Here is a 27,414-nt window from a genome sequence, read left to right on the forward strand (position 1 = left end):
ATGAATTATTCTGAGATGAGGAAAATGTTATAATCTTTATTCTCACACAGTATTTGGGTCATATCAACAATAGCAGATCTTTTCAAGAGCATGCTTAAAAACACCCCATATGGAGCAAAAAACGGACACTTTCATTCAACAAAAGCTATTAAATATAATTTACAGGGGAGTGAAATCTTCCACCGAAGACAATGATCAAAACACAAGTTGAAAACTTGTCTTCCTTGATATGATATAGACAGTGAATTCAAACTCATGAGCTATAACTTCTCCATGGTCCCAAATTAACTTATGAAACTTTATATATACATAAAAAAATGTGCTACACAGACCAGCAATGTTAGAAACTATTGTCATGATGTAAGAATTCCACCAACAAAATAAACAAAATACCCAATGTAGAAATGCAGCTCACTGTGTACTTTAACTAATGCAGGACTGACTGTATTGCACTATAGTGATTTCTACTGTTTAAAATGACTATAAAGTGTGTTACAACATATTCCTCGTGTCCTCCCTTTTGACATGGTCAAGTGTCTTGTCGTGGCACTTGCTTTTTTTGTTCTGGTGAGTTTTGACATGTTTTGCCAAGTGGTCACTCCTCATGAACCTCTTGCAGCAGTCCGGGCAAACAAAGCGCTTCTCCCCCGTGTGAGTCCTCAGGTGTCTCTGCAGCTCATCCGACCTGGTGAAACTCTTGCCACAGAACAGCCAGTTGCACACAAACGGCCGCTCTCCAGAGTGCCACCTCAGGTGCGCTTTGAGGTGAGAAGTTTTCCCATAAACTTTCCCGCACCCCGGTATGTGACAAATGTGCTGCTTCTTCTTCCCAGGCTCGTCGCTGGACGTGGAGGACTGGCAGTTCGGACACCTGCACCTCCTGCACCGCCGCGCAGTTGCGAGAGGGGACTTTGTGTGCAGTAGAGCGGCGATTTGAGTCTGGTACTGCGCAAAGTCCGTATGTCCCAGAACCAAGCCTCTCTGCAGTTGGAAGCGATGAGGACCGAGGGAGGAAGAGTGGCTTACATGGTTCCCCTGCTGGAGGCTCCACCACGGAATATCCTCTCCAGGGTTTGGGGACAACTGTCTCTGCTGCTGGTGCACAAGGCCGGAGGGTCCCGTGACAAAACTTGGCATAGCGGGCGGAATAGGAGTTGGGGCTGCGTAACTGACAGCGGGGACGTAGGTGGGAGGGCAGGTGGACTGCAGGGACTGCATGGAGCAAGGTAACATCTTCACCGGGGAGAAGTCATATGGGTACGAGGGGTCCGCCGGAGGGGTGAGGGGTAGTTCGTGGTGCGAGCTGAAGGAGCTCTGGATGTGCGCAGACAGCTGGGGCTTGGAGGATAGTCCGAAAGTAGAGTTGCTAGCCAGACTGCTCTGAGGGTTTCCCTCGTTAGTCCACGGGTGAAATAAACGCGAAGGGGAGCCAAGAGTTGGGTCGTAGGGGACCTGGAGAAAATCTGTGGGGTTTGATCCGTGGTGATGCCCGATCCGGTTACAAGTGGCAGCCAGGAGAGCCAGCGGAGAGTGCTTACAGTTCTCTGGAGAAGAGTTTGGAGTGCGATCCTGGATAATCGACACACACATTTTCTATATTACAATCACACATTTTATGTGGTAAAAACACACATCATGTGCTGCTTTTTATTCTGCAGCCAAATGCTGAAATGGTTTGTAAAACAGTTTGAATTTCATCTGCACTAAATCGATCCTGTAACCCGAATGATGTGACATAAAAGTTGACGTTATGTCGCAGCACGAATCATTAACACGTACTCTATTAGCGTTAGTAATTAAATTGTATGACATTGGGCAATCAAAGTAGCTCGACTTATAACAGGCACAGGCAACACGAGACTCGCAATCCAAACGTAAATCGACGTGGATGAGCACTGTAAGTTTACAAGTTATTAAAGTCGTCAAAGTAAACAGAAAGTTGCGCACAAACCTGAAGAAAAGCCTGGAGTGTTTCATTCCGCAGTACTGCCACTGCTGCCATGGTAAACGTCCTCCTCCCTCTCGATGAAAACAAATAAAAATAAAAGCACAAATTAGGTAAATGTGTGCATTCGCAGTAAAATATCTTGTCGAGCAGGTCTTCACTCTTCAGTGCTTCCTCTCTCCGAGATATCCTTGGTCTATCTGAAGAGTGAGGGATCACTTCTTAGAATTTGATAAGGACTTTGGTGGGCCGCCAGCCAGTCAGAAATAAGATTTATTACTTTGAAGTTTGCCGCTGCCCAATCATCAAAGAATAGCGGCTCTTTGAGAGGGGAAAGCAAATCCTTTGAATCCACAAAGCTCCTATGGTGTGTTTGTTGGTCTGGATAAAGGAGCTGATTATTAGGGGGGATGGGAAGGGAGGAGATAAAGGCGGGACAATTAATGAAGTAATCACTATGTGGGAAATGTATATACACAAATAATTGGATTTTCTTGATCAAAGACCCCCATGCCGCCTGGAGACCCCGGTATTGGATGCTGTAGTCATCTGATCCTCTTTTTGTAATTAAGGATTTGTAGCAGAACCCTATGTGACAATGTGACATTGTTATCTCTGGAGATCTCCAAGAGCGTTGCCTCACTGCTTGATGGAGGAAAGAGACCAAATCAAGTGACTCAACACAAAGTTCTCATCTCTGAAGAATCTGCCTCTCTTTTACATTTCTAATTTGAATTAAAATTTCTTTGTTGTGCCTTTGAACTACAACAAGGCATTAAACACTTAATTATGCCCTCTCTGAATTATTTAAATACTTCTTTCTCCTTCACTCATTTCAATCAGTTGTTTTATCAGAACTTATTCCTAATTTAGATTTTTTCCTTCTTTGTTGAGCATTAAAATTTACACCCATTTCAAGCTAAGAGCCTGAAGAAAAAGAATAAATCCAGCAGCTAATTCAAATCAATGTTACCTTACATGTCACATACGGGAAACCCGTTTTAAATCAGTTGACAATGGCAGCACTTGAAGTAGTGATGTCTCAATTATGTTTCCTTATAAACTTATCATATGTCAGGGGAGGAAATTCACATTCAGAAAAAGCACAGGATCTCATGCACTGCAGAATCCAAATCAAACAGAGGTATTTGTAACGTAAGGGAACTTTAAAACAAAGGCTAAACTGACATATCATATTTTGTCCTTTTTTTGTATCAGAACAGTTAATGAAGGCAAAAATATGCAGTTTTCATAAGATAATATCCAAACTTTTGTGGCAGAGCAGTCGAAATGGAAGTTGTAGTTTTCTATATCAACTCTCTGATCTTTATCTGGCTTCCCTGCAGAAACAATCACTGTCCTCTCAACTAGTTTGGAGCGGCAGATTTTGAATTAGATCTGTTCCTTTGAAGGGATTAATGTTCCCAGTCCTCTCCCACGGCTTTATACACAGTCATGAGGGAAAGGGGGAGTCCTGCTGGGCTGCACTGGAGCCATGTTAAACTACAAAACTGGCTACAGGAGTGGTGTAGTCACACCGTTGACTGATAAAAAAAACCAGTGGAGATTAAACCTTGTTTACATCAAGTTATGGCAGCTGTTGGTGATGAAGCTTAAAGAATTCAGCTCACAAAAATGTGCAAAAAATAGGAAGGTCACTGCTTTGAATTCTGAGCCAAATTAAATATGTTGTTTACACAAAGACAGTGTGTGTACTTTTCCTCAAAATCATCTTAGAGATGTCACATTATACACAAGCGCAATCTCTGAATGTGTGGAAGTTTTTTCATGATCAATAAATATTGGTGCCACTTTATAATAAGGCACCCTTTAAAAACAGTTTATACGTTATAACTAATTGCTTTAGAAATGGTTAATAAATCATCATTTAAACATCAATTAGAAGGCAGTAATAAAAACAAGTTTGGGCTTACCAAGTCATGAAATATCCCTTTTGCTGTTATTTATCCTCCTTCAGCATGACACTTGCTTCTTAATGTATTTAATTCAACATTAAGATTGATTTCTGTAAAAGAAACCAGCTAACTAATGACTTACCATACAAAAGACTCGATGGCTTGGTGGGAACTGAAAAAGAAACTGAAAAAGTATTTATAAATGTTTGACCAACATTTATGACTAAGTTAATAACAAACAAAGGATAAACACATTCTGGCAACTCAAAACTTTTGCTTATTAATTCTAACTAATCTATAAAGCAGTATTGAATGATTCATTTACCATTAACAAAGCCCTTAGTTTTTTCTTGTGAATTGGTACATGTGTTCACTTTGTACATTTTGGTATTCAACGATTTTGACACAAAGGAGCTCAAAACAGGTGAAAAGGTTTACAGATCAGTTGGAGGCCATTACTAAGAAAGTGTTTTGGGTTGTCAGATTGTGAAAAACTTCCTCGACTGGTGTTTATCCTTTCTATTAGGTAGTAAAGTAGTTTTAAATACTGGTGAAATATTAATAAATAGTCCTGGATTTCTCATTTTAACCAACCATCAAGTCAGCAGTATGTTATTAAGTCATTAATAAAGGGTTTTTTAATACAAATCCCTCTCAATGACTAATTAAAAACATAAAAAGTCAAAGGAACCGTCAGGCAGAACAAGGATAAACACCAGCAAATAGATTTTTCACAACCTGGCAACCCAAAGTTGTTCTTATTAACTGCTTATAACTGATTTATAAGGCATGAGCAAATTACTTATTGACCATTAATAAAACCATTTCTTACAACTTGTAAACCCATTCCACAGGGCATCTTACTAGAAGTATTTGACCCAGAATTTTACTGTGAATTGCACTTACTGGTGTACATGTTTTCACTTTGTGCATTTTAGTATTAAAGGCTTCTGATACAAAGGTGAGCAGGTGAAAAATAATCATAGTACATAATAATGATAAAATGATGAAATGTAAACTCAGTTGACCAGGTGTTACTAAATAAGCCACCGCAGATATTACAGTGGTAAACATTTACACAGTCTACTCTAAAAGTTGGTATCTGTGCAGCCGTGCCATCACTTACAGTTTTTGCTTCCAGGTTTAAATGTCAGATAAATGTCAAATGTTGTAATCTGCTCTCTTATGTCGAACCAGACAACTGTTAAAGTAAAGGGACAATCCACCCTAAAACAGAATTAATTTTTCCATGATCCTTAACAGCAGCACTGACTTGTGGACATTAAAATAGGAAATATTAATTCTGGTTTTAGGTGGATTTTCACATAAATCTGCTTTACATGTGAGCTGTCATGCTATGCAAGAGAAATTTCAGCCATATATGACAACTGCATGAATTTTTGCAAACCATCAGCATTACCAAATTATTGGTGTCTTCCTTTGAGATACTCGGTTCAGCCCTAAATGCAAGTTCTTACATTTTAATGCATCTCAATGGGACTCCAGCCGAGGGATGGATTTGGCTGAGCAGGACTTTGATATAGTTTGTAAGAAATTCATGACTGTGTGCTTGACACAATGTCCAGTCCCCGAGGTAATTTACTTGCTCCAAACCTTTACCGTCTTATGGCCATGCCTCAAGTTTCACAGGGTCACGTCATCAGTGGTTTTGCTAAAAGAAGTTTTTCCTCCAGCATTTGATGGGAAAATTAACTTGGAGGAACCCCCACTGCAATAGTTTTCTGTCTGTATACTCAGAGGTTTGAACATGGTATCAGTCAGTACCATTCGTGTACTTCATACAGTACTTTAAAGCATAAAGCAGGAGAGATGAGCAACAGAAACACTGTTCAGAGGTGCAAACGTGTAAGAAGCTGCATTTAGGGATCCGCAGCATATTTAAAAAGAAGATACAGTCTTGCAGGTGTTAAACTATCTAAATGGCAGGAAACTGAGGCAGACATTCTTATAATCTAGGAATAAAAATAAAATAAAACAACGAGGTATTTAAGTGCGTCTTCACGTTGTATTTCTATTTAGATCAGAAATCTGAATTTCTGAGTTTGAAACAAAATGAACCCCTGTCTAAAAGTTCAACAGGTAACAGCCATTCCTGTAAGGGTTACTGGAGGCAGTATTTCATTATCAAATAGAGCTTGTTATTTTCATATTGCCACTCGTTTTTAACATATGATGTGCAAACAAAACCAGATGTTGAAACAATTAAGAAATGCTGTGTTATACCCCTGTTGTGCATCGTTGTAAAGAGTACACACAGATATTAAACAAATCTAACCCATTAAAAAAAAATCAGCTCATGGCAATCACCATAAAAGTGCCTTTCAGGTGGCTAAAGTATACTCTTCTATTTATAATAATTTTGTGAAAAGGACTTTTAATTACAAGAAAGAAAATACATTTACAATCAAAACTCAGTAGTTTAAACAGATTTATTTGACTCATATAAAACGGCAACTTACTATAAATAAATAAAAATGTATAATAAATGTCATGTGTTGTTGAGATGCAGTTTGTTTTGGTCCAGTTCAGTGGTGAAAATGGAAATCTGCAGAAGAAAGAGAAAAACTATGTTGATATCTGAATTCAAAATACCTTTCATTATCAATTTTTCAGATTACATTGTTTACTTTGAATGATATACAACTTATTGTATTGACCCCAAATGGATGTGAGAGAATGGAGCAGCATGTGATTTTGACATCCTGAACGAACTGAGAGTGAGCTCTGTGGATTTGACAATGTCGAGGGGCAATACCACAACATGAACCCTTTTTAACTTTCCATATTCTCTGGACAGTTGGAGCGAAAACAGGTTCCATATCTGTCTCATACGAGAGATATCAGAGACTTGGGATGGGGGTGGGCAAGGGAGAGGGTGAGGGGTTGAGGGGGATGCGAGTGAGAGTGAGTTTGAGAGTGTGGGAGAGAGGGGAGAGGGAGAGACGCTCGAGGCTACTGGGTACTTGAGCCGCTATAATGGTGTCTCGTATGAGAAAACATCTGTGAATTTCCTCAGTGATCTACAACAAAGTATAACTCAGAGCAGTCACTCAGCAGACCTTTGAAGTTGCTGTCTGACAGAAAGCTGCCATTGTTCGCAGCCCCCAACACACAGAAACTCCAACTTTGGTCCCACTAATTTTCCCTGCAATGCGATACAACTCTTTTTTCTATCTCTCGCTCTCTCGCGAGCCTATGAAGCTGGGGACCTCTGCATATTCAAGAGCAAAGAGCAAATCCTTGGCAATGTGCAGGGTTAGCCTGGGGTCACGCAAGGCGGGACAGGTCAATTTACCTTCTCTCAGCCCACCCTGTATGCGTTAATCCAGCCTTAAAGAGGGAAACTCTCCACCTTGATGATGACACACAGGGTTACAGCCTGCAGTGCTCTCCCGGGAAAATTTATAGGACAAAGACATCATGCTGCGATGCCATTGACAAAAGATTCTTAAATATTTAATTGTCAGTTTTAAGGGCAACTGATTGTTGTTTCTGAACAATTATATTTAAATCTTTAAATAGCCTTTCACTTTAGTAACTAATTTCGAGGTGTTATTGCTCCTGAGGCACATGAGCAATATGTAAAATACTGCAAAAAATTTACTAGAAGCGCCTTTAAGTATTGTGCTGTCCATGCTGATAAATAATAATAAAGTTGAAAAAAAAAAAAAAAAAATGGGACCATGCAGACAGTATGTAAACAGATGGTTGCAAATGTTCAACTGTTCTCTGACTTTTTGGTTTAGGAGTATCTTAGGGAAAATATAAAGAAAAAACTGCAATTACACTGTAAAATGACAAACAAATGAAACAAGTGAAAAAACTCAAATCATGGTGGGGGTCTCCATGCACAACTACACAAATAAGAGAAATAAAGGAGCTGTCGAACAATTTTATAAGGTGCTAGATGTTCATTATTTCCTGGGAAATTGACAAAGATGTCGGAAAACGCCTTACGTCCCAATGTTAAGGAAAGTGATAAAAAAATTTCCTTCTAACCATTTAACCAGATCAGCACCAAAGTTTAACACGTTCTCCCCTGTCCCATGCTCCATCCCTCCACCAAATGGTACAAATCTTTGATGCACTTTATGCATAATCCTGCTGACAAATAAACAAACGGACACGGAAAAAAATATAACCTTCTTAGCGGAGGCAATTAACTAAAATTATCAACAGAATGTGAAGAAATAACAGTTTTGACGTTATGTCAAAGACGTCTATGTATTGTGTTGCAGAGATATTAACTGAAGTTAGCATGCTAACCAGCTAGCCCTGTCCCACTCCGTCTTGTTATACCACTCTGTACCTCAAGAGGCGATGGTATGTCACTTTGGCAGCCTTAACACCCTCAGTCCAACATGAGAGGAAGAAGTGGCATTGCCCATGTTTGTTCTAGACTGGTAAGTAAACAGCTGCTAACGGTAATGTTGGCTAAGTAGGAACAGCAAGTACTTGCAAATAGCACCTTTAAAACCAGTCATACCGTACACCATTTAATTCTGACCTCAATCAAAAGGTTGTGTGGTGGAACACCAGGTGATACGTCCCTGCACCTCCTGGCAGTGGCAAAATGACAAGCTTTTCTGTTATGCATCCCAAACTGAAACAAGGCCGTAGTAATTCTCACACTGTTACTCGTCCAGCGTTTATTCAGTGGCAGCTGGTCCCACCATCTGGGAAAGCAGTGCTGGGGCAAAACAAAACAGGTTACACCTTTGGCCATGCCAAGTCTGCTAGTGCCCCAGTCCGTCTACAAACAGAGAGGCTAATCACAATTTCACGCTCTGATTTGTCAAATCCCATTCCAGCACCGGAGGCACCAAGAAAACTTTTAAGTCAGTAAATTTCATGGCGTACAGGATAACAGCTTTTCCATACTGTTTCTATTGTTCTATGTAAGCCTTTCCTGGCTTTATCCCTCTTTGCAGTGGAAGGGAAATGAATGGTTACAAGTATTTTCTGCAAATGAAAAGGAAGCTGTAATTCTGACCAAAACATTTGGTCACCTCTAAGATTAGCAGCCGGGAACAAACTCTCATCTCCTCATGCATGCATTTTATATTCATGCAAATGTTAAACAACAAAACAGTGCATAGAGTGCCCTCAACAAACTGCAGGTGTGAGGAAGCTGAAACAAAAGCCACTGTAACCCTAATGGCATCCCTTGTCATTAACAGACCTTTGATGTATCTACTCAACAGACTCTTTTATCTCCTTCTTCCTCTATGCCTCTTACTCTCTCTGTCTCCACCCGGCTCAACCAGTTTCTTTATTAATGCTGTCTTTGGGGAATGTTCTTTTGCTCAGAGCCCTCAACACACATCTGACATCTGGTTGACGCTCATGTATGTCGCTCTCTTTGGCACCAATCATTAGCCAGCAAAGAGCATCACAATGCTGAGTTTGTAGCTATTTTGGGCGCCTGGTCGTCCTCTGTGCTTGAAGTTGGTGGGAACAAAAACTATTAAGGAACAAGACTTGACATTAATTCTTTAGGTATGCAAAACATTGTGGTATGCAATCATAATAAAGTGTGATATATTCTACTGTGGTGAAAATCTGACACATCTGGATATCAAAAGCACATAAACTGCATTAAAACAGTATTTGAAAAGGCTGCACATGAAATACTGGTATTCAAACTCTCCCTTTGAACTCAAAGGATATAGAAACAGGACAATGTTGGCCTAATCGCGTGCTCTCTTTGAAGTGAGACATCACTATTAGGTGAAAAGGTAAGTATACTTCTTTAGAAAATAAAAGCTTTTCATCATTTGTTAAGGCTGGAGCTTGAGCGATTTTCATAAAGGTGGTTTAAAACTTTGGATAACAGTATTTGGGGCTGCCTTGGATGTAGCTCTAATGAAAGTGCAGCACATGAAGCAAATAGCTAAAATGGCAAGAATAACACCAGCAGTAACGTAAGCCACATTAAAGGAGTCCTCTCTTGCGCACCAGATGTTGTCAGATTTAATGAGGAAAAACAAGAGGGAGCTGGATTTATGAAGACGCATTAAAGAAAACACAGGTGTCAGGCCTTGAACGCTGACTTGACACAGAGTCTGTCCCTGCCTACAGACCTGTAAGACCGACAGGCCAAGCAAACACAGAAGCATCAGTTCATTAGGTCAGAACATCTTACATGAGGGTGACGACAGTATTTCATAACATTTTCCTTTTGCAACACATAATCAGCTAACTAAGGCAATTACGTACACACCTCCGCTCACCTCCTCTCATATGCTAAAGCAGGCAATCAGCCAGGGAGTTAATTTGGCAGAGAAAAACAGGGGAAGAAACACCCACTCTGGCACCATTTGTCACCACAGTCCAACCTTGTTATTCAAACTAGTGAGCCTATTTGAAATTCCTCTCCGTGGTAAAACAGGGCCAAAATAATCAAGGGAGCATGATCACACTTAATTGATTCAGTGTACTTTTAAGATGCACTACAGGGTGCTGCGGTGACCTATTTCAGACTGCTCTTCAGAGGAACCAACTATCCCAGCAAGGGAGTAATGCACAACGAGGATTTTAATTATTGCAGGATCTGTGGCTACGACCGGAGGTGAAATGCTTCTGAAGTAACTGTGACACCACATTATAACACTGCCAGTGGTCTGGGGTATTACTTTTGAATTTTCTGTCGATTTGCATATGATAATAAATTAAAAAGACCATGGCTTTATTGTTGATGCAGCTTAATTATGTGAGCTAATTTAGAATCATGGAATCAGCTGATTTCTATTTTTTTTAATTTTTCTTTATTTCATTAAATATTGGTTGTTGCCGTGTTTCACATGTTTTCATAGTCTTGTAGCAGCAGAGGTGGAATGCAACTAAGTGCTTTTACTCAAGTACTGTACTTAAGTCCAGTCACATGGTACTTGAGTATTTCCATTTCATGCTACCTAATACTTCTGTTTCACTATATTTCAGCGGGAAAAATGTTACTGTTAATGTTGTACTGTGTTACTGTTTTTTCTCCACTACATATATTTAATAAATGTAGTCCCAAATTACATTGCAGATGAAGTTACTTTTTCTTAGATTTGAATGCAGAACTAAATGGAGTATTTTTATATTATTGTATTGCTAAACAGTCACCACTGTGCAGTGGTTTTGCAACATTTCAGACAATTTGGATTAACCATATAACAAGCATTGTGGTTTTTCAAAACAACAAACAACATTGTTATGGTTGGAAAATAACAGGTTTAAAACCACAGTGAAGTCAAGTGACAAACTCAAATTTCATTTGAACTGTGTTTCAGTCACATTAAATTTTAGGAGCAGCCTCCAAAAGATATATTTGACATGATAAAGAAGAAATAAAGTGGATGACCACTGATGTGTAGTTGATGAGTCAGTCCTCAGTGGCTCAACCCGAGTCTGACCTCCCAACTACTGAGCAGAGGTATTTGATGAACACTTTGGGCCTATTTAAACCCACCAGGATTCCTGTGAACCTGAACCTAAGTCAAGCCGGTCTCGCTGTCTAGGCAGAGCTCTAATGTTTTCCCCGCTGAGTATAAGGAGGATGAGATCCTCAGTCATACCACCCTACTCTTCCTATTAAGATCAAAATCTCCTCTCAGGCCCTCGGGTGTCAACAAAGGGAGATGCAGTAAATGATATGCAAATTGAAAAGAAAAAAAAAAAAAGCTCTACAAATCAACTCGCCAGCCCTGCATTTCCGACACTTCACATCTTAAAAGAAAATTCCTGTATTTAGGGTGAAATTCAAAGTGAGGTCTAGCTCTGCCTCTGTGAGGCTATGTGTGGTGATTCCAGCTCTCAGACAGCACAAAGCCCCTCTAACTACAGGCAGCTCGCTGTGGGACTCGTCAGGAGGGTTTTGGGTTTCAGAAGGCTCTGTCTTTGGATCCGTCTTAGACAATAGATATAATGCTTTAAAATAGGTAGATGTTCTCAAGTCGGGTTAACACCACTGAGTTTAGAAACACAGGGCAAGATAAAGGGCTCTTTACTATAAAGGTTGAGCAGTGATTCAATGATAGGTCAATTAATCTATTAGTAAATCAACAGAAACTAATGAATGCTCATTTTAATGAGCATGTCATTAATCAGGTTAAAACACCAAACGTGGTTAAAAACATGATGATTCGCTTACTTGTCTTCAGTTCATGTCATTATCAACTGAATATAAATTAATAATATATATTATGAATTATCATAATTTTTGTCTCATTTATCTGTATTTCTAACATAGACTGAGGAATCAATCAATACAATAATTAACACATACATGGATAATAAGAGTAATCATTAATTGCAGACCTTGTGCAGTGCTTAAACATTTAAACCCGCCCCCCAGTGCACCACAGGATGATGTGTACTTTGTGTTACATGTACTATTATTTATTTATTTCTTGATGCAACATCATTTTCACTTATTTAGTGAAGGATTCAAGACCCTGAAAAAAGCCTCTAGAAAAATCACAGACACAGACACATAATAATATTGTAAATCTTACCAAATTGAGAGGCACAATAGCAGCAAGTCAAGTACAAGACTAGAAGAAAGACTAATAACATACACTTGGAAGACATCTGGATCCCCTCTTCTTGCGAAATGTAACATCTCTAGCACTTATTGAGCTCTATGGCTATAAAACCTTCGCAGATAGGGAGAAACCGCCCTGATTTACTGCACAGAAACAGGCACAATCCTTATAAAAGTGTTATTATAATGTCACTGATGAGTAAGTCGTTCCTGTAAACACTTTCTGACCTCTTTGGATTTACCGCTGCAGGCATCGCCTGTACAGGTCGCTTATTTTGCACTGCTGCTTCTTGCTCCACATACCAAAGCACATCCAACACTGAGGATGTTCTTTGGAGTGTCTGTCTACATGTCTGCTGCGTCTGTCTTACCGGTTGACATGGTTGTAAGGCTCAGCTCTGACTGACGAGAGGCCCACTAGAAAGGGCGGGAGAGGGGGCGGTCGCGTAGTCTTCCTCAGGGATTGACTCCACAGTTGACAGTAATTTGTAGTACTCATCTTCTCCATCCAGCACTTTGATTTGACTGTGATGTGAAAGAAGAAAAGAAAGTGGCAAGAAGTTACTGTGATACAGAGCAGTCATACAGAGTTTTCATGAAGGGAGAAAATAGACATCTGGAAATAAAAACAATATTTGCAGATGCAGCAATGTGGTGTTCAGGCATCCTCTTAAGCACACTGATCTGAACCAGGATGTCATTTATAGTACAAATACAAGTCAGACCTTCAACAATTAAAATTAGCATGCTGACAAAGCCTTAATATGTAACCCCCTCTCTAATGACGCAGAGCAACTGCTCATAAAAAGCCTGTTATTTTCGGCTCTCCATTTACATTATAAGAAAACAACTCCATTTCTGGATTCTCCTATTCCACAAAGGGCCTGCTCTGTTTAGAGCTGCTGTAAGTAGGAAAGCAGTTATTTACCCAAGTTTTCTCGGCTTCCTCTTGCTCCCCTGGTAATCCAGAGTTCTCTGAGGAAAGGGCCAAGAGCACACAGTCAAAAGATGAGCAGAGAGTCATTAATTTTTAATTCAAAGTGATTTTGTGTTGAATGCGAGCAGATGCTGATAATATCAGAAGTCACAGCATAATTTTTTCTGATCAAAGGGCTCAAGTGAGTCTGATGAAGCATGCATCTTGCTCAGCTTTGATAAACCACATCAATTATTCACCGTGAAGGCAGACATCCTGACATGAAAGCAACAGATAAAGAGCATAAGCACATGTTCAAGACAAGAGGCAGAGAAGCGTGGGGGTGGGGCTCCAGGGTCTGGCACAGGTAGGTTTAATTGTATTATCATGTGGAACCAAAGTCAGACAAAGGCCTTTATCGGCACTTTGAACTCACATTTAGCTGGTTGTAGTACAGGCTGTCTTCAGGGCTGTTGAGCAGCTTGGGCTGCTGGCCCCGCCGGCGAGGAGTTCTCTGCTGCAGCTTCATCACTGGACCTGCAACAGAGGAAAAATGAGGGCACTGATCCAACCAAGTGAAAAAACAACAAGCACCAAAATGATACTGACAGTGACGACAGCAGCAGTAAACAGATTCTGCCCTCGACTTTTTAAATCTGCACCCTCGTGTGACAAAGTGGCAAAAACACATTTTAAATTTACTTAGGTGAGATTATGTAATTTCATTGATGAGCTGACTCAATAACAGCTTAACATTGCACAAATCCACACACATGAACCACATCTAATTATATCTCCCCTCACAGGTGCACAGCAGACTGCACGTAAGTTTGCCAAGCAGCTACACTGGAAGAGGCAGAGGTGAGACGTTGGCGTGTGATATTGATACATTTCTGACTAAGCAAGCATTTTCACTTTACTGTGACTAAAACCCACAAAAAGGGAAAAGTAATTCCTGAATGAGCTTACACTGATTCTCAGATCAGATCTTGCTATGCCTTCACTGTAGAAACAACAGAAAATGAACAGTAAGGAGTACCATTTCCAACAACAGCTGTGATCAGTCTGGCAAATAATGTGACGAGTTTAAGTGAGTGTCTGTCTAAGAAACATCAAATACTGAGCTGAACAAGTAGAAAGATGCTCCAATCATTTGATGACAGTCCTGGGAAAGTTATCATTGTAACTACAGAGTGATGACACTAAAACATGGGGCAACAGCTACAAGTGCTGCTAATCAAATTTATTACATCTTAGTTGATATGTACGGTAAATATTGCATGAATGATTGATGGATATTTTGAAACTTAATTTAAAATTAGCATTTGCCAGGGCCTGAGAGTACATAAAATATTATAATAACCGTGTGTATTAGGTGAGACATGACATTGAATGCGTCTAACATTTGTCTCAGTGAGGAGTTACACTGTATATTGATGCATCTTGTAACTGCAGAGGTAGTCAGTGGTGCTGTTGTGGGAGGCTTGTCTCCTGAAGCAAGGTTTAATGAGCCTTGTTGATAGTGGTCCTTTCACTTTTTTAGAAGGTGCAGTTTTACTGTTGAAGACAGTTTTCTGGACCACATGAGCAAAAGAAGATTAGCTACACAGAATATTGCTGGTGTGGAGTTAATTATTTGCCAATATACAAGATCAGGGTCAGAAAGCAGGGTCTAATGTACCGCAACTGAAATTAGCTTAGTTGTCAAAGTAACTAATGAGAGGTAGAAATCCTCGGCACAGCAGTTTAATTCAGTCAAGTGCTGGTCAAACACAAGTTCAGTGTAAAATAATCCAAAACAAAAGTTCAGCAAATAGTTCTTGGTATTGTTTGACATTTTGGGAAATATCCTTACCAGAGTTAGATGAGAGGATTGACTAATGTCTTGTTAAATACAAAGCTACAACAGCAAGCAGCCAGTTAGCTTACCTGGTTAGCTTAGCTTAGTATAGAGAGGGAAAACAAAGGCAAATAGCTAGCCTCTGTTGAAAAGTAAAAACATCAGCCTATCAGCGGATTTAAAGCTCACAAATCAACTCGTTATATCTCGTTTAACCTCGAGTATAACCACAAATTGACGTCCAAGAAAAATTTAATTGTGGGCAACTGGACTTGGTTGTCAATACCTGAAGACGTTTCACCTCTCATCCAAAAGGCCTCTCCTGTCTGACAGACTGGTGAGGAGACCAGGGTATTTAGTCTCTGTGGGGTCGTTATCAAGGCCATTGATGTCACTTGGTTCGTTAGTGCTTCCTGGTTGTTGTAACGACAATCGTTACAGCCGTTGGAGTCACCTGAGGCCAAGTGGCAATCGCAATTGTTTTTGGAGTCACATTAGGCCAAGTGTGAATGGCTGTTAAATCTCCTGGGAAGAGATGAAAGGAGAACATTGTAGGTGGGGGATAAGTGTCGTAGACCTCCTAGTCTGTGGAGGGATGTTTTCTCTACTTTGACATAATGGCCTCCTTTACTCCTCATTCAAACCATCTGTCCTCCCCATCTTAAATATGCACATAGTTGTCATCAAATGAGAGTCCCTTATCCTTCAGGTGTAGGTAAACTGTTGAGCCTTGGCCTGAGGAGTCAGCCCTCCTGTGTTGAGCCATTATTTTCTTCAGTGGTTGTTTGGTTTCACCGATGTTTTTGTTTGTGGTTCAGTTTCTCAGATACACCAGACACGATGAATGACGATGATGTTGTTGCGTTTAACCTTTTCAACTTGATGGTTTTACACTTCAGTTTTTGTACAGATTAAACAAATGAGATTTAATTTGTGAGATTTAGAGGTGGATGTTGTTACCTTTGGACAGAGCCTGCATAGCTCTTTCTCCATTTTCCATCTCTATTTCTTTATGCTAAGCTAAGCTACCCGACAGTTTCATATTTACTGTACACATGAGAGTGGTACCAATCTTCTCATATAACTCAGAAAGTAGGCGTATACATCAATCTGTCCCTTTAAAGGATCAGTTCAACTAAATAAAATAATAATAAACTTTTCTGTCCCTCACGGTGTCTTGCCATACAGATTTGATACCACCATTTTCAATACCTTCCAAATACAATGGTAGTACATGAAATTTAACTTGTAGTGATTTCAGTAAAGTGACGTCCACTCATTGGCCTATAAATAGTACATTTCCACCAAAAATCCCACTCTGACTCATCAGATCTACAGGTCTCTGGGTGTAGATTTTCACTCTCCTACTGAAACGGACGCTAATCTGTTAAACAGACTAAGAAGCAATTTACACATTCAGATTCCCACCCATTGAATGACTTCTCTATTCTCTGCTGCTTCTCCTCCAGCAGATCACCGAATCTTTGGCCGTGTTAAGCTGTTTTCCCCAAATTGTTCAAAACAGTGTGTACTAAAGAATTAATTATTCATTGCACCAGACAGTGAAGTGTTATTGATGTCTTACTAAAGATAATGAGCTCGGTGATAACCTGATTATTGAAACATATGAAAATTACGACATTCTTTTACTACACCACACACAGGATTTCAAAATTTGTAGGTTACAAAACTGTGTTTTAAAGCTGAGACACCTTTACAAGAAAGCGTCTATATTTAATGTTAGATAACGTTTCATCTTCTTGAGACAGGAAATTTCTTCATCATCTCTTGCTACCTCGGCTTCTCTACCTTGACTAAAGCTGCATTTGCTTTTTCCATCTTAACACTACTTTGTACTCACTTTGAACAGACCTCATCACATCTCAATCCTATACATCAAAGAGCAGCCTCCCCCCTTCCCCCCATCTTTCCTCGGTTTTCTTGATGTTATTCAAACCAGCACGGGTTTACTAAAGTCACACTTTGTAAATGCCCAGAAAGTTCCTGTCAGTTCTGAGATATTAGCTAACTTTTACCGTGAATCTTATCTATCCATGCCTCAGAGGTGTTAACAGTCCACTGTGTGAATCCTTGTTCCCCCCTGAGTATTTGAGGGTATTTGCATAGATCTCATGTAGCTTTAAAAATAAGCTGTGAAAGAAACAGTTTTGTGTATTTCCTCTAAACTAGTAGCTTGGTTTGGCTGCATCAAAATCACTTAGGTTTAAATATTACATTGAGATAAACTGTACATGTCACTGTTTAGTTTTGTGAAACCTGAAAGAGCTGCTGTATCTGCGTCACATATGTTGATATCAGATGAAATAAACCAGCACATATACACATTTGCACCTCAATTTTTTTTTTTAACAGTGTCTGTATGTAGGACATTGTTAGGCTAATGATGCAGAAATAGGTTTGATAAGCAAACGTTTAATTCCCCTGAAACGGCATCAAAGCACTCAATCACAAATAATGAATTCAGACGGCCTTGAACTAAGTTTCAAAACTGAATCACGCTGTAAAATAGACTGCATAGAGTCTGTTTATGTAGTTTAAAAACCATATGTTTTGTCTATCTTAAAAAATAGCATAATAAACATGGAAAATCTGACCTGAACATTCAGTGCAAGCATGAAATTATGTGATATCCTGGTTGCTTCAGACTCTCCACTCTAGAGAGGATTAGTTGTAGGGGTGAACGATTTACTGTACTGATCAAAATCACAATCAGAAATAGTGCATTTTTTAAAATTGCAAGTGCCGCAATCTTAAATCTAACAAACATCCAAACTAACTGACTGTATCAAGGGAAAGTTAAAGCTTATCACTGGCTATACTGACAACTGCCACTGGTGAGTTTACTCAGCTGTAACCAGTTAACATTAATTCTGAGAGTTGGCCAGAAATAAATCTTGGCTGTTGTCTCGTTAATATACTCACTGTCTCCTTTGTGGTGTGTGTACATTTCAATCCAAGATGGTTTGTGCAAAAAGAAACACCAGTCCGTATTATTTTTAGCCATGCTAGCGGCATGGCTCTCGGTATGTTTGTCTGTCAGTAAGTGGGTCCACCACTTTGTCCAGATTGAAACAAATCAGCAAATTGTTGGATGGATTGGCATGAAAGTTGGAACAGAGGATGAATCCTCAAGATGAACTGTAATTACTCTAGCAACCTATTAATTTTTCTTGTGGATTCATCCTGTTAAAATTTTAATTTGTTCACTACAATAGTTTACAATCAAATACCTGCAAAACAGATTTTCATCAGTGAGTGCTTAATGCTAATAAGCGAATGTTAGCATGCTACCATGCATGATGGTTAACATCATAGATGTTATACGTTATACCTCTTCTATCAGTACTGTAGTCGCTGTCAGCATGCTGATATTAGGATTTGGCTCAAAACACCACTTTAATACCAAATACAGCTTCATAGAGATTTTTCATGTGGTTGATAATGACCAGCAACAGAGCAACGTCTTTAGGTTTTAGCCGATTGCTTCATGTCAATTTCAGTCCACAGAGCAGAGCTGTTAGCATTAGGGCTCGTCAGTCTGATATCAAAAGACTGTCAGATGTGACCTACACTCAGTTCGTTATTGTATGGCATAGGTTTAATGCCGGATGATCATCCTGATGCAACCTGGGTATGGGGGAAGTAAGGATCAAACAGTCAACAGTGGAATCAATGGCCGACCTGCTCTACCACCTGAGCCATGGCTGACTTAAGTTAACTATTCTCTGGCAGTTGAAATGATACGTACATTGGGAGTTCCTCAACACTACGGCTGCATAATTAATCAAAATATAATTGAAATTGAAATATGGCCAAGTGCAATATCTAAATTGCAGGAGCTGAAATTTTTTGATAAAAAGGTAAAATGTGTCACAGGATTCTTGTGCATTGTTAGCACCAAGTGTTGTGGTGCTACAGAAATGCCCCGGCCTACAAATCATATTCTCCAGATGTAAAAGGAACACGCTCGTTTGGTACAAGCTTCAACAAAATTCACACCGTCATCATTTTTTAATTTTTTCCAGTGAAAGTGAAATGCAAAAACAATTATTCCGACTGAAATCGTGACTCATATCACAATATCTGCCCAAAAAATCGCAATTTTTTTGCTTATCATTCAGCCCACTCAACTCCAAACAATAGCATGATTCTATTTATAAGGTAGAATCAAGATAAGTTTGTCATGCTGGGTCCAATTATATTTTGTTTAGTACAATAAAACACAAATACTGGCCTGTAGTCAAGTTCATAAAGAGTAATTGCAATTTAAATCGTAATCGCAGCATTAGTTGGGGGAGAAAACGTAAATTGATGTTTTCCTAACATCATTCAGCCATCATCTGTTGGCCCTGCATCCTGCTGAATCTACCACTGCAGATCTGGAGCCCAAAACACGACACATGGGGGTTCAACATCACCATTTATCCATTCTGACCTGCAGCTATTAGAGCGTGTAGCAGATCAGAGGATGGGTCAGGCCTCCCATCTCTGTGCCTCTGTTTGGGAAATCACTGCCATTTGATCCAGGCCAGCCCCAGAGGAATGCTGCTCCTGCAGATATATTACGGGCAGGGAGGCAGCCAAACTGGCTTCTGGCATGGGAGCACAGCTTGGACATGGGCAGGCAGCGCTGGGAAGGGTCAGACAGTGGCTCACATCGGGGGTTTGCTAAATGATCGTGGGTAATGTCTGCTGTTTGGGGTGGGGAGGAATAATGGTCGACTGGGAATACAGAGGCAGTGCGGTTCATACAATATTGATTTCTCCCTATCAAAAGAAAGCCAAGCAGAGTTTGCTCTTCTTGGTGAGAGACTTACATATTGTACAAGTTTGCTTCTTGAGATATAAAAAGGCTGCAATTCTTTTTGAGATAGGTATTTCTTTCATTTTCAAAGAGCAGCAGATGACTCGTATTACATCTCTAAATACCACTTTGAAATCCCTTGAAAATCAGAATGCTCCTCAGAAACAACATAAAAGAGCTGCTAAAAGGGATTTTTAGTGGAATAAATTAGAGATGTATCGATTTACTTCCCAAATCACGTGCTGCAATCACCTGACTTCTCCCAGACCACAGAGAACCACTTGGGCTTTGTTTATTCAGATGGAGGGAGCAGAGGCACCAAAAGGCATGGATTATAAGGAAAAATCATCAGCAGGGGCCTTTGATGTCTAAATGAGGCATGTGCAACCCAGACCCCTCTCTTTACCTCACAACCGCCCTCTTCTTACACACACACACATAACCCCAGACACATGCATACAAACATGTGCACGAATACACACATGCATGTGTGCACACTAACACAGACATTACTCCTCAGTTGCAAACAAAGACCCTAAACAGATATCTGAGGTTGAAGAGGATTTCCAGAACTTCTTGAGTTTTAGTACCACTCTCGTCATTTTGCACATCATACTTAAATAGCAACTCATGTGTTTTGAATTATAAGACAAACTGGTCAAGTCCTGCAGATAATGCTGAAAAAAAAGAGTAGTTCCTGCATCTGTTTTCACTAATGCAAGCAGAGGATGTTGTTACTTACAAGCAATTTTTCACACTGAAATCAATCATTTCCTGTGACAGCAGATTTGGAACTTTGACTCCTAAAGAAATGTTTGCGTGGTAAAAAAAAATCTCTCAACTTTGTGGAAGTCAATCATTTGTCAGGGACATAATACATGCATTTTACAACTGTGACCTAGCAGGATGAGTAAAAAGTAAGTAGTGAGGAGGGAGAAATGAATGACAAGGAAACCAGGCCAAAAATGGATTAAATATGCAAACTAATGGCATTAAGCTTTTCCAGTTAGATAAAAATATGGTTTATCCAAATGTATAAAACTGTATTTTGTCAACAATAACAAACTAATGAGGTTTTGTACTTGGAAAAACTTTGTTAAACTACATCAAATGACTCAATCCACATGTGCGAAATTACAGAGAACTTGGAGTATCATTTTCCACCTTGATTTTACGTCTGAGGAGATTATTCTGTTGGAATTGTGATGATGAGTAGTTTGGAAGTACATCCTGTTAACTACTCCCACTGACATTAAGAGGATTACGTAGGTAGCGTCAGACAGAGGCAACTCCTTCCGTTAAGTTGAGTCTTTCCTATCCCTTCCAAATCTCTGCTGCCGCTACGTCGAGCCTGTAATTTGCCTAAAACTGAAGGCATCCGGTTGAGACGCGGCGATATGTGGAGACAGACAGATAAATCAAAAGGCTGAGAGACAGCGAGAGGGAGGGAGAGTATTTGTCTAGCGAACATGGAGAGGGTGGATCATTTGTCTGGCAGATGCATGTTGATACGGTGATGCTGCTGCTGCCGCCGCTTTGGTGGTGGTGGGTCACGGAGCAGCACCTGGTGGCTGCAGACCTTGTGGAATGACATGCGGGAAGACGTTTAAGAGCTGAGGGAGGGAATGAGAGAAGAAAGTGAGATGCACTGGTGGTTGTGGTTTTGACCTCAGCGTGGGTAAAACAGCATCCACGTTTCCAATAAGCTCTCTCAGCTGTGGCTGTAAAGCACAGAGAGAGCTCAAGGCGACAAACAAAATCAATTTTTATTGACTGTACCATGTTATGCACTGAGGGTACATCACTATAACCAATAAGTCAACATAAACTGCAACTATTTTTTTCTTTCTTCTCCCCGTCTCATCCCTTCAAACGACCAGGTTAACTATCTTCCAAGGCGCAGAGGTAATTGGTCTCTGTGTTGTGGCTCCACTTTATCACTGTCTCTCTCTTGACATGTATGTTTACCACAACTATAATCTTCAAAAAGCCTGTTAACATAAGTAGCTCAGCTTTCATGAACCATAAAGTCAGCTCTGACTGATCCTCGGCACCATCCTGTTTACCACGCTGAGGAGCATAAGCAGCACTCTGATCATATCTGCTGCTTGCTAGCAAAGGCTTTCTTTCTGCACACGCCTCTCTGACTCATTTCCAAACATGTTGTATTAATATTCAGGCTGACAGGTGACGAGAGGTGCCATCGTCTTGAGTGTGCAGCTTACACGAGTACACTGTGTATGAGTAACTTTTTCACTTACAAAACATGGGGAAATCAAAAGGTTGGTGCAACAGACATCTGAGAACGCCTGGAGTACAAAGTGCTTTAATGCTTTCTTCCCACCATAAAATGCAGCACTGCGGGAATTTGGCTAAAGAGTGAGAATAGCTGCCTAGCCTGGTGTCAGATATGTAGTAAAACAGACGTCTTTCCAAATGATCTGCTCTGCGTTGTGTCATACATTAAAGAAAAAAACTTCTAATGTCTTCACTTGCAACACCAGGCTTTGTTAAATCACTTAGTAAAGACCCAACGTCCGTCAAACATACTGAGAGCTTCCAGGTCACGCCCCGGTGTTTTGGCATTAATGGGAGCAGGGTGTGGAGTGTGTGCGAGTGTGTGAGAGTCTGGAGGGGTGGGGTAATTCAATTTCCATGGCTAATTTTCTGTTTTTCTCCACTGGTGTCCTGAAACACTCCAGGTCGAGCTCCAGCTCGAGAGAACCGATGCGATCACCAGAGGCGACAGCAGGATGAGACACAGGAAGGAGCCTGGTCTCCAAACATCTGGCAGGGCAAGGCTTCCATGACTCGCTCAATCTCGGGATGAAAAAAAAAAAAAAAAAAAAGCCCTCAGATCTGCAGGGATCAAAGTGTGCCCTGGGTGCCTGAGCCACCATGGCCTCCCTCAACATATTCAAATAGGGTTTCCTGAAAGAAGTCAGAGCCACAAGCAGACCTTGGAACATAAACGAGGCAGGAAAAGGGGCGCGATGAATACCTGAAAATCTGTGTGCTCCCCACACAAAATATCTAAAGAGTTAGTGAAGCCTATGGCGGAAGGAGAAGAGGATTTTTTTTTGTCAGAACGTTTATATAACTGAACTGTCAGATATGATGTCAGGTATGAATTAATGCGCCCAGGGCCCAGCATTTGACTTCTTGCAATAAATGATACCAATACGCCTGAACTACAAAAGCCTTACACTACACAAGGTCACCGGTTCCAAACTTGGGGGTTGGGACCCCCCATGAAAATCTGAGGGTCTGAAGAACATTTCCAATTTCGCTGGGAACTTCATTGTAATGGTCTTGAAACAAGTAAAAAAAAAAAAATTAGCAATGTATTGAGAATATTTCCACTTTTTTTGTGAAATCAAGTAATTTTTTTTCCCGATTCTTGATGCTTTCTTCTTTTTTTCTTTATAAACACACACTTTTAAGTTGTAGAAAAAACTTGAAACAAATTGATTGCTTCTGGAAACAGATTGAAATTCCCTTTAAATCTAAACTTAAATGACTTTAGGCTGGATACTTTTACTCTTTATGATTAAAGGGACACAAAAGAAAAAAAAAGAAAAAAAGTTTATTTTTTCAAATTTTTACTTTTTCCTGTCAAAATCAGATAGTTTAACGTCAGGCCTCTAAAAATCAGTTAAATTAAACAATCTTAGAAGGTAAACTGTTCATAACTCATATCCACACTGGGGCCATAACCTGTAAAGATTGGCTGCACGTGGACATCACTTCAGTTTAACTTGTGCATTAGGGGATACAGTTGAGCAATATATTATATATTGTGGTGGCTATTCTTAATGTAATACAGCAATTAAACCATTAAATAATGTACATTTGGGCGCATTTTTAACTGAAATGGATCCTATGTGCAAAAGAATGTGTCTTTTACACATAAAATGGAAGAGCCTACATATTCATCTCTGGATTTCAAGCAGCAAAGGAATAATAAAAACAAGAAAGCCATTCAGCTGTTTCAATTTCAAACCTTTGTGTTTGTGCTCCAGTGACACAGGACAAAACACACATTTGAGCAAAATGCCCTCGTTCCAGCATCGACTGCAACGTTTCCCTGTATAATCACTCTGACATTATAAATTCATCAAACACTGCCTCCCTTCAGCAGCAGTGATGCCTGGGAGCAGGGGTCACCTGTATGCAGCATTACCGAATTAGCCGCTATCTAACCCAGACCTGCTGTGGCGTGCTGACACTAATCCCAGGCCCGCTAGAGAGCCCTGTCTGTGTTACATTATCATGTCTAATCCCCGTAATCTCTCAGCCGTGCCGCTAAACACTATTCCACCTCCATCTCTTACCTCATACCCCTCTAATAACATTAATGAAGGGCCGGGCCCCCATTACCCAGGCTACCCTAGTGGTGGGTTGGGTGACGGCCGTAATCGGAGGCCCCCTGTGCAGCCACCCACTCAGCCTTCCAGGCAGCAGGAATTAATGTAATTCATCGCCTGGGGCAAAAAGCAAACCAAACATATGTTCAACAAATCAGGGTTTGTGTATTTTCTTGTCACCGTTACTGTGCAGGTCTATTAGAGTCATTGATGAGATCCTTAGTGAAGGGCTCGTCGTGCAGGAGAATGAAAGCTTTGAAGTGCTCGTGCCACTTCGAAAGCCCCCCCACTTGCCATGAGACGTTTATGATGAGCTGACCTGGGTTATTAAAATACCGCAGAAATGATCACCCATAATGCTTCTCTCCTGCTGCTGTCAACAAAGAATGGCAGCAGAGGATTGGCTGGGATGAAAGGTTGAAAGGGGTCCCGCATTAAAAATGGCACTTTATCCATTAAAGCGGGATTTCTGCTGTCTCTTTGTGTAATTACCTGCACCCGCCAGCTCTGTGCTTGGGCTTACCTTGTTTACACTGCATGTCTCGCAGTCTAGCTGTCTCCCTGCAAGGCTTCGCTACACTGTCTTCTGCTCTGCCTTTGTCTCTCTTGAAGTCTTTCACTTGTCTGTCTCGGCTGTCGGGGCCAACCTTGAAAGAGGAGGCGTAAACACACCCAGAAGAGCAATGTCAATGAAAGCACTGGATAAATAGACTCAAGTTAAAGCAAGCCCTGTAATGTGTTTTTTTTTTTTTTCAATTTAGTCATGTAGATGCTGTATTCATTTATTTACAATTTACAATTTGGCACTCATATAATTCAAACCCATTAATGTGCTTTGCAATGTTAATCAAATGCTAATGCAATTGCATATCCCCCTTTAGTAGCCCTACCTCCTAGCAAACAGCACCACACAGACTTAATTGTGAGGTTAAAAAACAGCACATACAGACTTCCTCTCATATTTAATTTTATCTTTGAATAAAAGAGCTATAGGAAAGTATTAATCTGCTTAACATTTCTAAGTACATCCTCCAAAGGATTTTGCTTTTTTAATCTTACATATGCTCAGCAGAGTTACTGGCAAAACTGTACATTTTCCTCATTTCATCCTTTCAACATCAAATGGTGAGCAGCAAAAATTGGATCAGACTTCAAAGACTGTGATGTGCTCCAAGTCACGGAGTGGCTCTTCTATTTCACATATTGAATCCGAGCAGGATATCAAAGTGCTACCAAAGAACCTCAGGTCTTTACTAAAAAAGGGGTCTAACATCTGTAGAAAGAGGAGCGCAAAGACAAATCACCTCAGGGAAGAGCGAGCATTTATTCTCAGCCGTGAATTTCCAGCCTTTTGATTCTCTCGTTCCCGTACCACCCTGTCTTCTCCGCTGAGATGGAGGTTGGAGCAAGAGAACTCTTTTGTCTCAAGGACTCAAAAATTCCCAAAGAATAATCTGGGTTAAAGCTGCTTTGTAGAGGAGCAGCATTTTACATACACGGCTAAAGTCAGGCATAAGAAAATGCTCATTGATATTCTGTTACTTACATGTCCTCTATGTATGTGATCTGTATGTGCCTCTTTGCTCTCTGGGCTGTTAGACCTGTGAAAGTAGGATACATTTTAAGTACAATAACTGTAAATATCATAAAATGACACACATTATAAACATCTGGTAACTACATAGTGATGTAAAAATGTGCAGACAGTATTACATTAGAAGAGCTGAGGATGATATGTATTCGTCTCCTTGTTTAGTGGTAAAAACAGCTCTGGTTTATGATTATGCAATTTGCAGAGCGAGACAGAGGTATGTTTCTGTGTGATCACTCATTGCAGCATTACTTAAAAAAAAAACAACAACAAAAACAAACAAACAGTAAAGAAACAACATCTGCAAACACAAAGCTGAATGCGAGTCGCAGTCATGCTTCGAGTCAAGAAAAACAAAATCCAGTTTGGACTTGGTGATGCAACTGGAGGCTCTGCTGTTTGGATGCAAACAGAATTCATGCGTGGCAGAGAGGAGGGATATCAAAAGGGAAAAGAACAGCATGTAGGTGAGAACATAGATCTTACAGGAGGAAAATGGGCCAGATCATGTCAAAATAAATCTATATGGAGAGATTCCAACACTGATTAAACAGAATTGTTAAGTGGAGGTTTGAAGTTTTTCTCACCAAGGAATATGATTGTAAACATGGAGAGAAAAATCCCTGATGAGGCTCTGCTTGGTTTGAGTATATAACAAGCATAACATTTTCAGATGTGTAAATCTAGTATTTTGGAGTTTGTGTCTGGAGAGAGATGCATAGTGTTGACCAAAAGTCACCCAAGATTTAAGAGTGATTTCTTATATGCGTTAACTGGTTTAAGATGGTTTAACCAACCTTATTCTGAACATGCTTATCAACTTAGTCATCATTTTAATTTTCTTGTGTTCTTTGCTTGAGCCACTGCACACTAAAAAAAAATGTCATAATACCCAGAATCATTCAGGAATACCTCTCCTCTTAGATACATTTTTAGTTTGTACTCCCAAACCTTACAATAGGGAATTTGTAATCACTGATATGTGTGAGTTGTGGTGAAGCTTTTCGCTAAAAGCCACCATCAACACCACGTGTGCTGCTGTTTAGTCAGTGGCTGCGCTCCCGCTTAGCACATACTTTCTTAATGACTGGCCTGCCCATATGCTGAATAAACACAAAGCCCTCTGCTCGTACATCTGGAGACCAGTGAAGCGCCCAACCCCATTTGTGGTCAGACAAGTGTGCTATCTTGGTGGAAAGATATTTATTACATTTATAAAACTGAAAGAGGTGGTGCGCAGGGAGGAGCTTTCTCCTCTGCTTGAAACAACAGTACATTACAGGGCAAAAGGAACAGCAGGACTAAAGATGAGTGACAGGTATGTGAGACCTCTTGCTCAATAAGTCGTCTCTAATGGTGGTCTCATTTTCAGCCACATTTGAAGACTATCATCTGTGCCATAAGAATAAACAATGAAGAAAATTGGAAACAAATCAAACATACAGGAAAATATTCTTTCAATA

At 40.2% G+C, this 27,414-nt stretch overlaps 2 protein-coding genes across 5 annotated transcripts in view; both read right to left on the reverse strand.

The window, feature by feature from the left end:
- Window positions 1-16: 16 nt before the first annotated feature.
- sp5a (Sp5 transcription factor a) lies at window positions 17-2,650 on the reverse strand. The gene is made up of 2 exons (XM_023403507.2): window positions 1,952-2,650; window positions 17-1,569 (listed from the first exon to the last, which is right to left on the reverse strand). Exons 1-2 carry the CDS (start codon window positions 2,000-2,002, stop codon window positions 493-495), a joined length of 1,128 nt encoding a protein of 375 aa, XP_023259275.1. The 5' UTR covers window positions 2,003-2,650; the 3' UTR covers window positions 17-492.
- A 3,647-nt stretch (window positions 2,651-6,297) lies between these two features.
- Window positions 6,298-27,414, reverse strand: part of myo3b (myosin IIIB) — a 65,607-nt gene continuing 44,490 nt past the window's right edge. For 3 of the 4 annotated variants that reach the window (XM_023403528.2, XM_087173251.1, XM_087173252.1), the window contains 6 exons: window positions 25,907-25,961; window positions 24,884-25,007; window positions 13,765-13,865; window positions 13,341-13,387; window positions 12,784-12,937; window positions 6,298-6,427 (listed from right to left, as the gene is read on the reverse strand). In XM_023403528.2, the coding sequence (XP_023259296.2) occupies window positions 12,805-12,937; window positions 13,341-13,387; window positions 13,765-13,865; window positions 24,884-25,007; window positions 25,907-25,961 (460 nt within the window). In that variant the 3' untranslated portion in view covers window positions 6,298-6,427; window positions 12,784-12,804. Of the gene's footprint in view, window positions 6,428-12,783; window positions 12,938-13,340; window positions 13,388-13,764; window positions 13,866-24,883; window positions 25,008-25,906; window positions 25,962-27,414 lie in introns of those variants that run through there. The other variant, XR_015437083.1, reaches the window with a different exon arrangement.

This window comes from Seriola lalandi, unplaced genomic scaffold, assembly GCF_002814215.2.
Source record: "Seriola lalandi dorsalis isolate HSWRI2012SDOR001 ecotype SW California unplaced genomic scaffold, Sedor1 jcf7180002054140, whole genome shotgun sequence".
NCBI lineage: Eukaryota > Metazoa > Chordata > Actinopteri > Carangiformes > Carangidae > Seriola > Seriola lalandi.

What these genes read in the sequence shown, in the direction of transcription:
- sp5a (XM_023403507.2), bottom strand. Translation starts at nt 2,002, where the DNA reads ATGGCAGCAGTGGCAGTACTGCGGAATGAAACACTCCAGGCTTTTCTT. An exon ending in CACTCCAGGCTTTTCTTCAG is followed by an intron (nt 1,570 to 1,951) that starts GTTTGTGCGCAA and finishes TCGATTATCCAG; the next exon opens with GATCGCACTCCAAACTCTTC.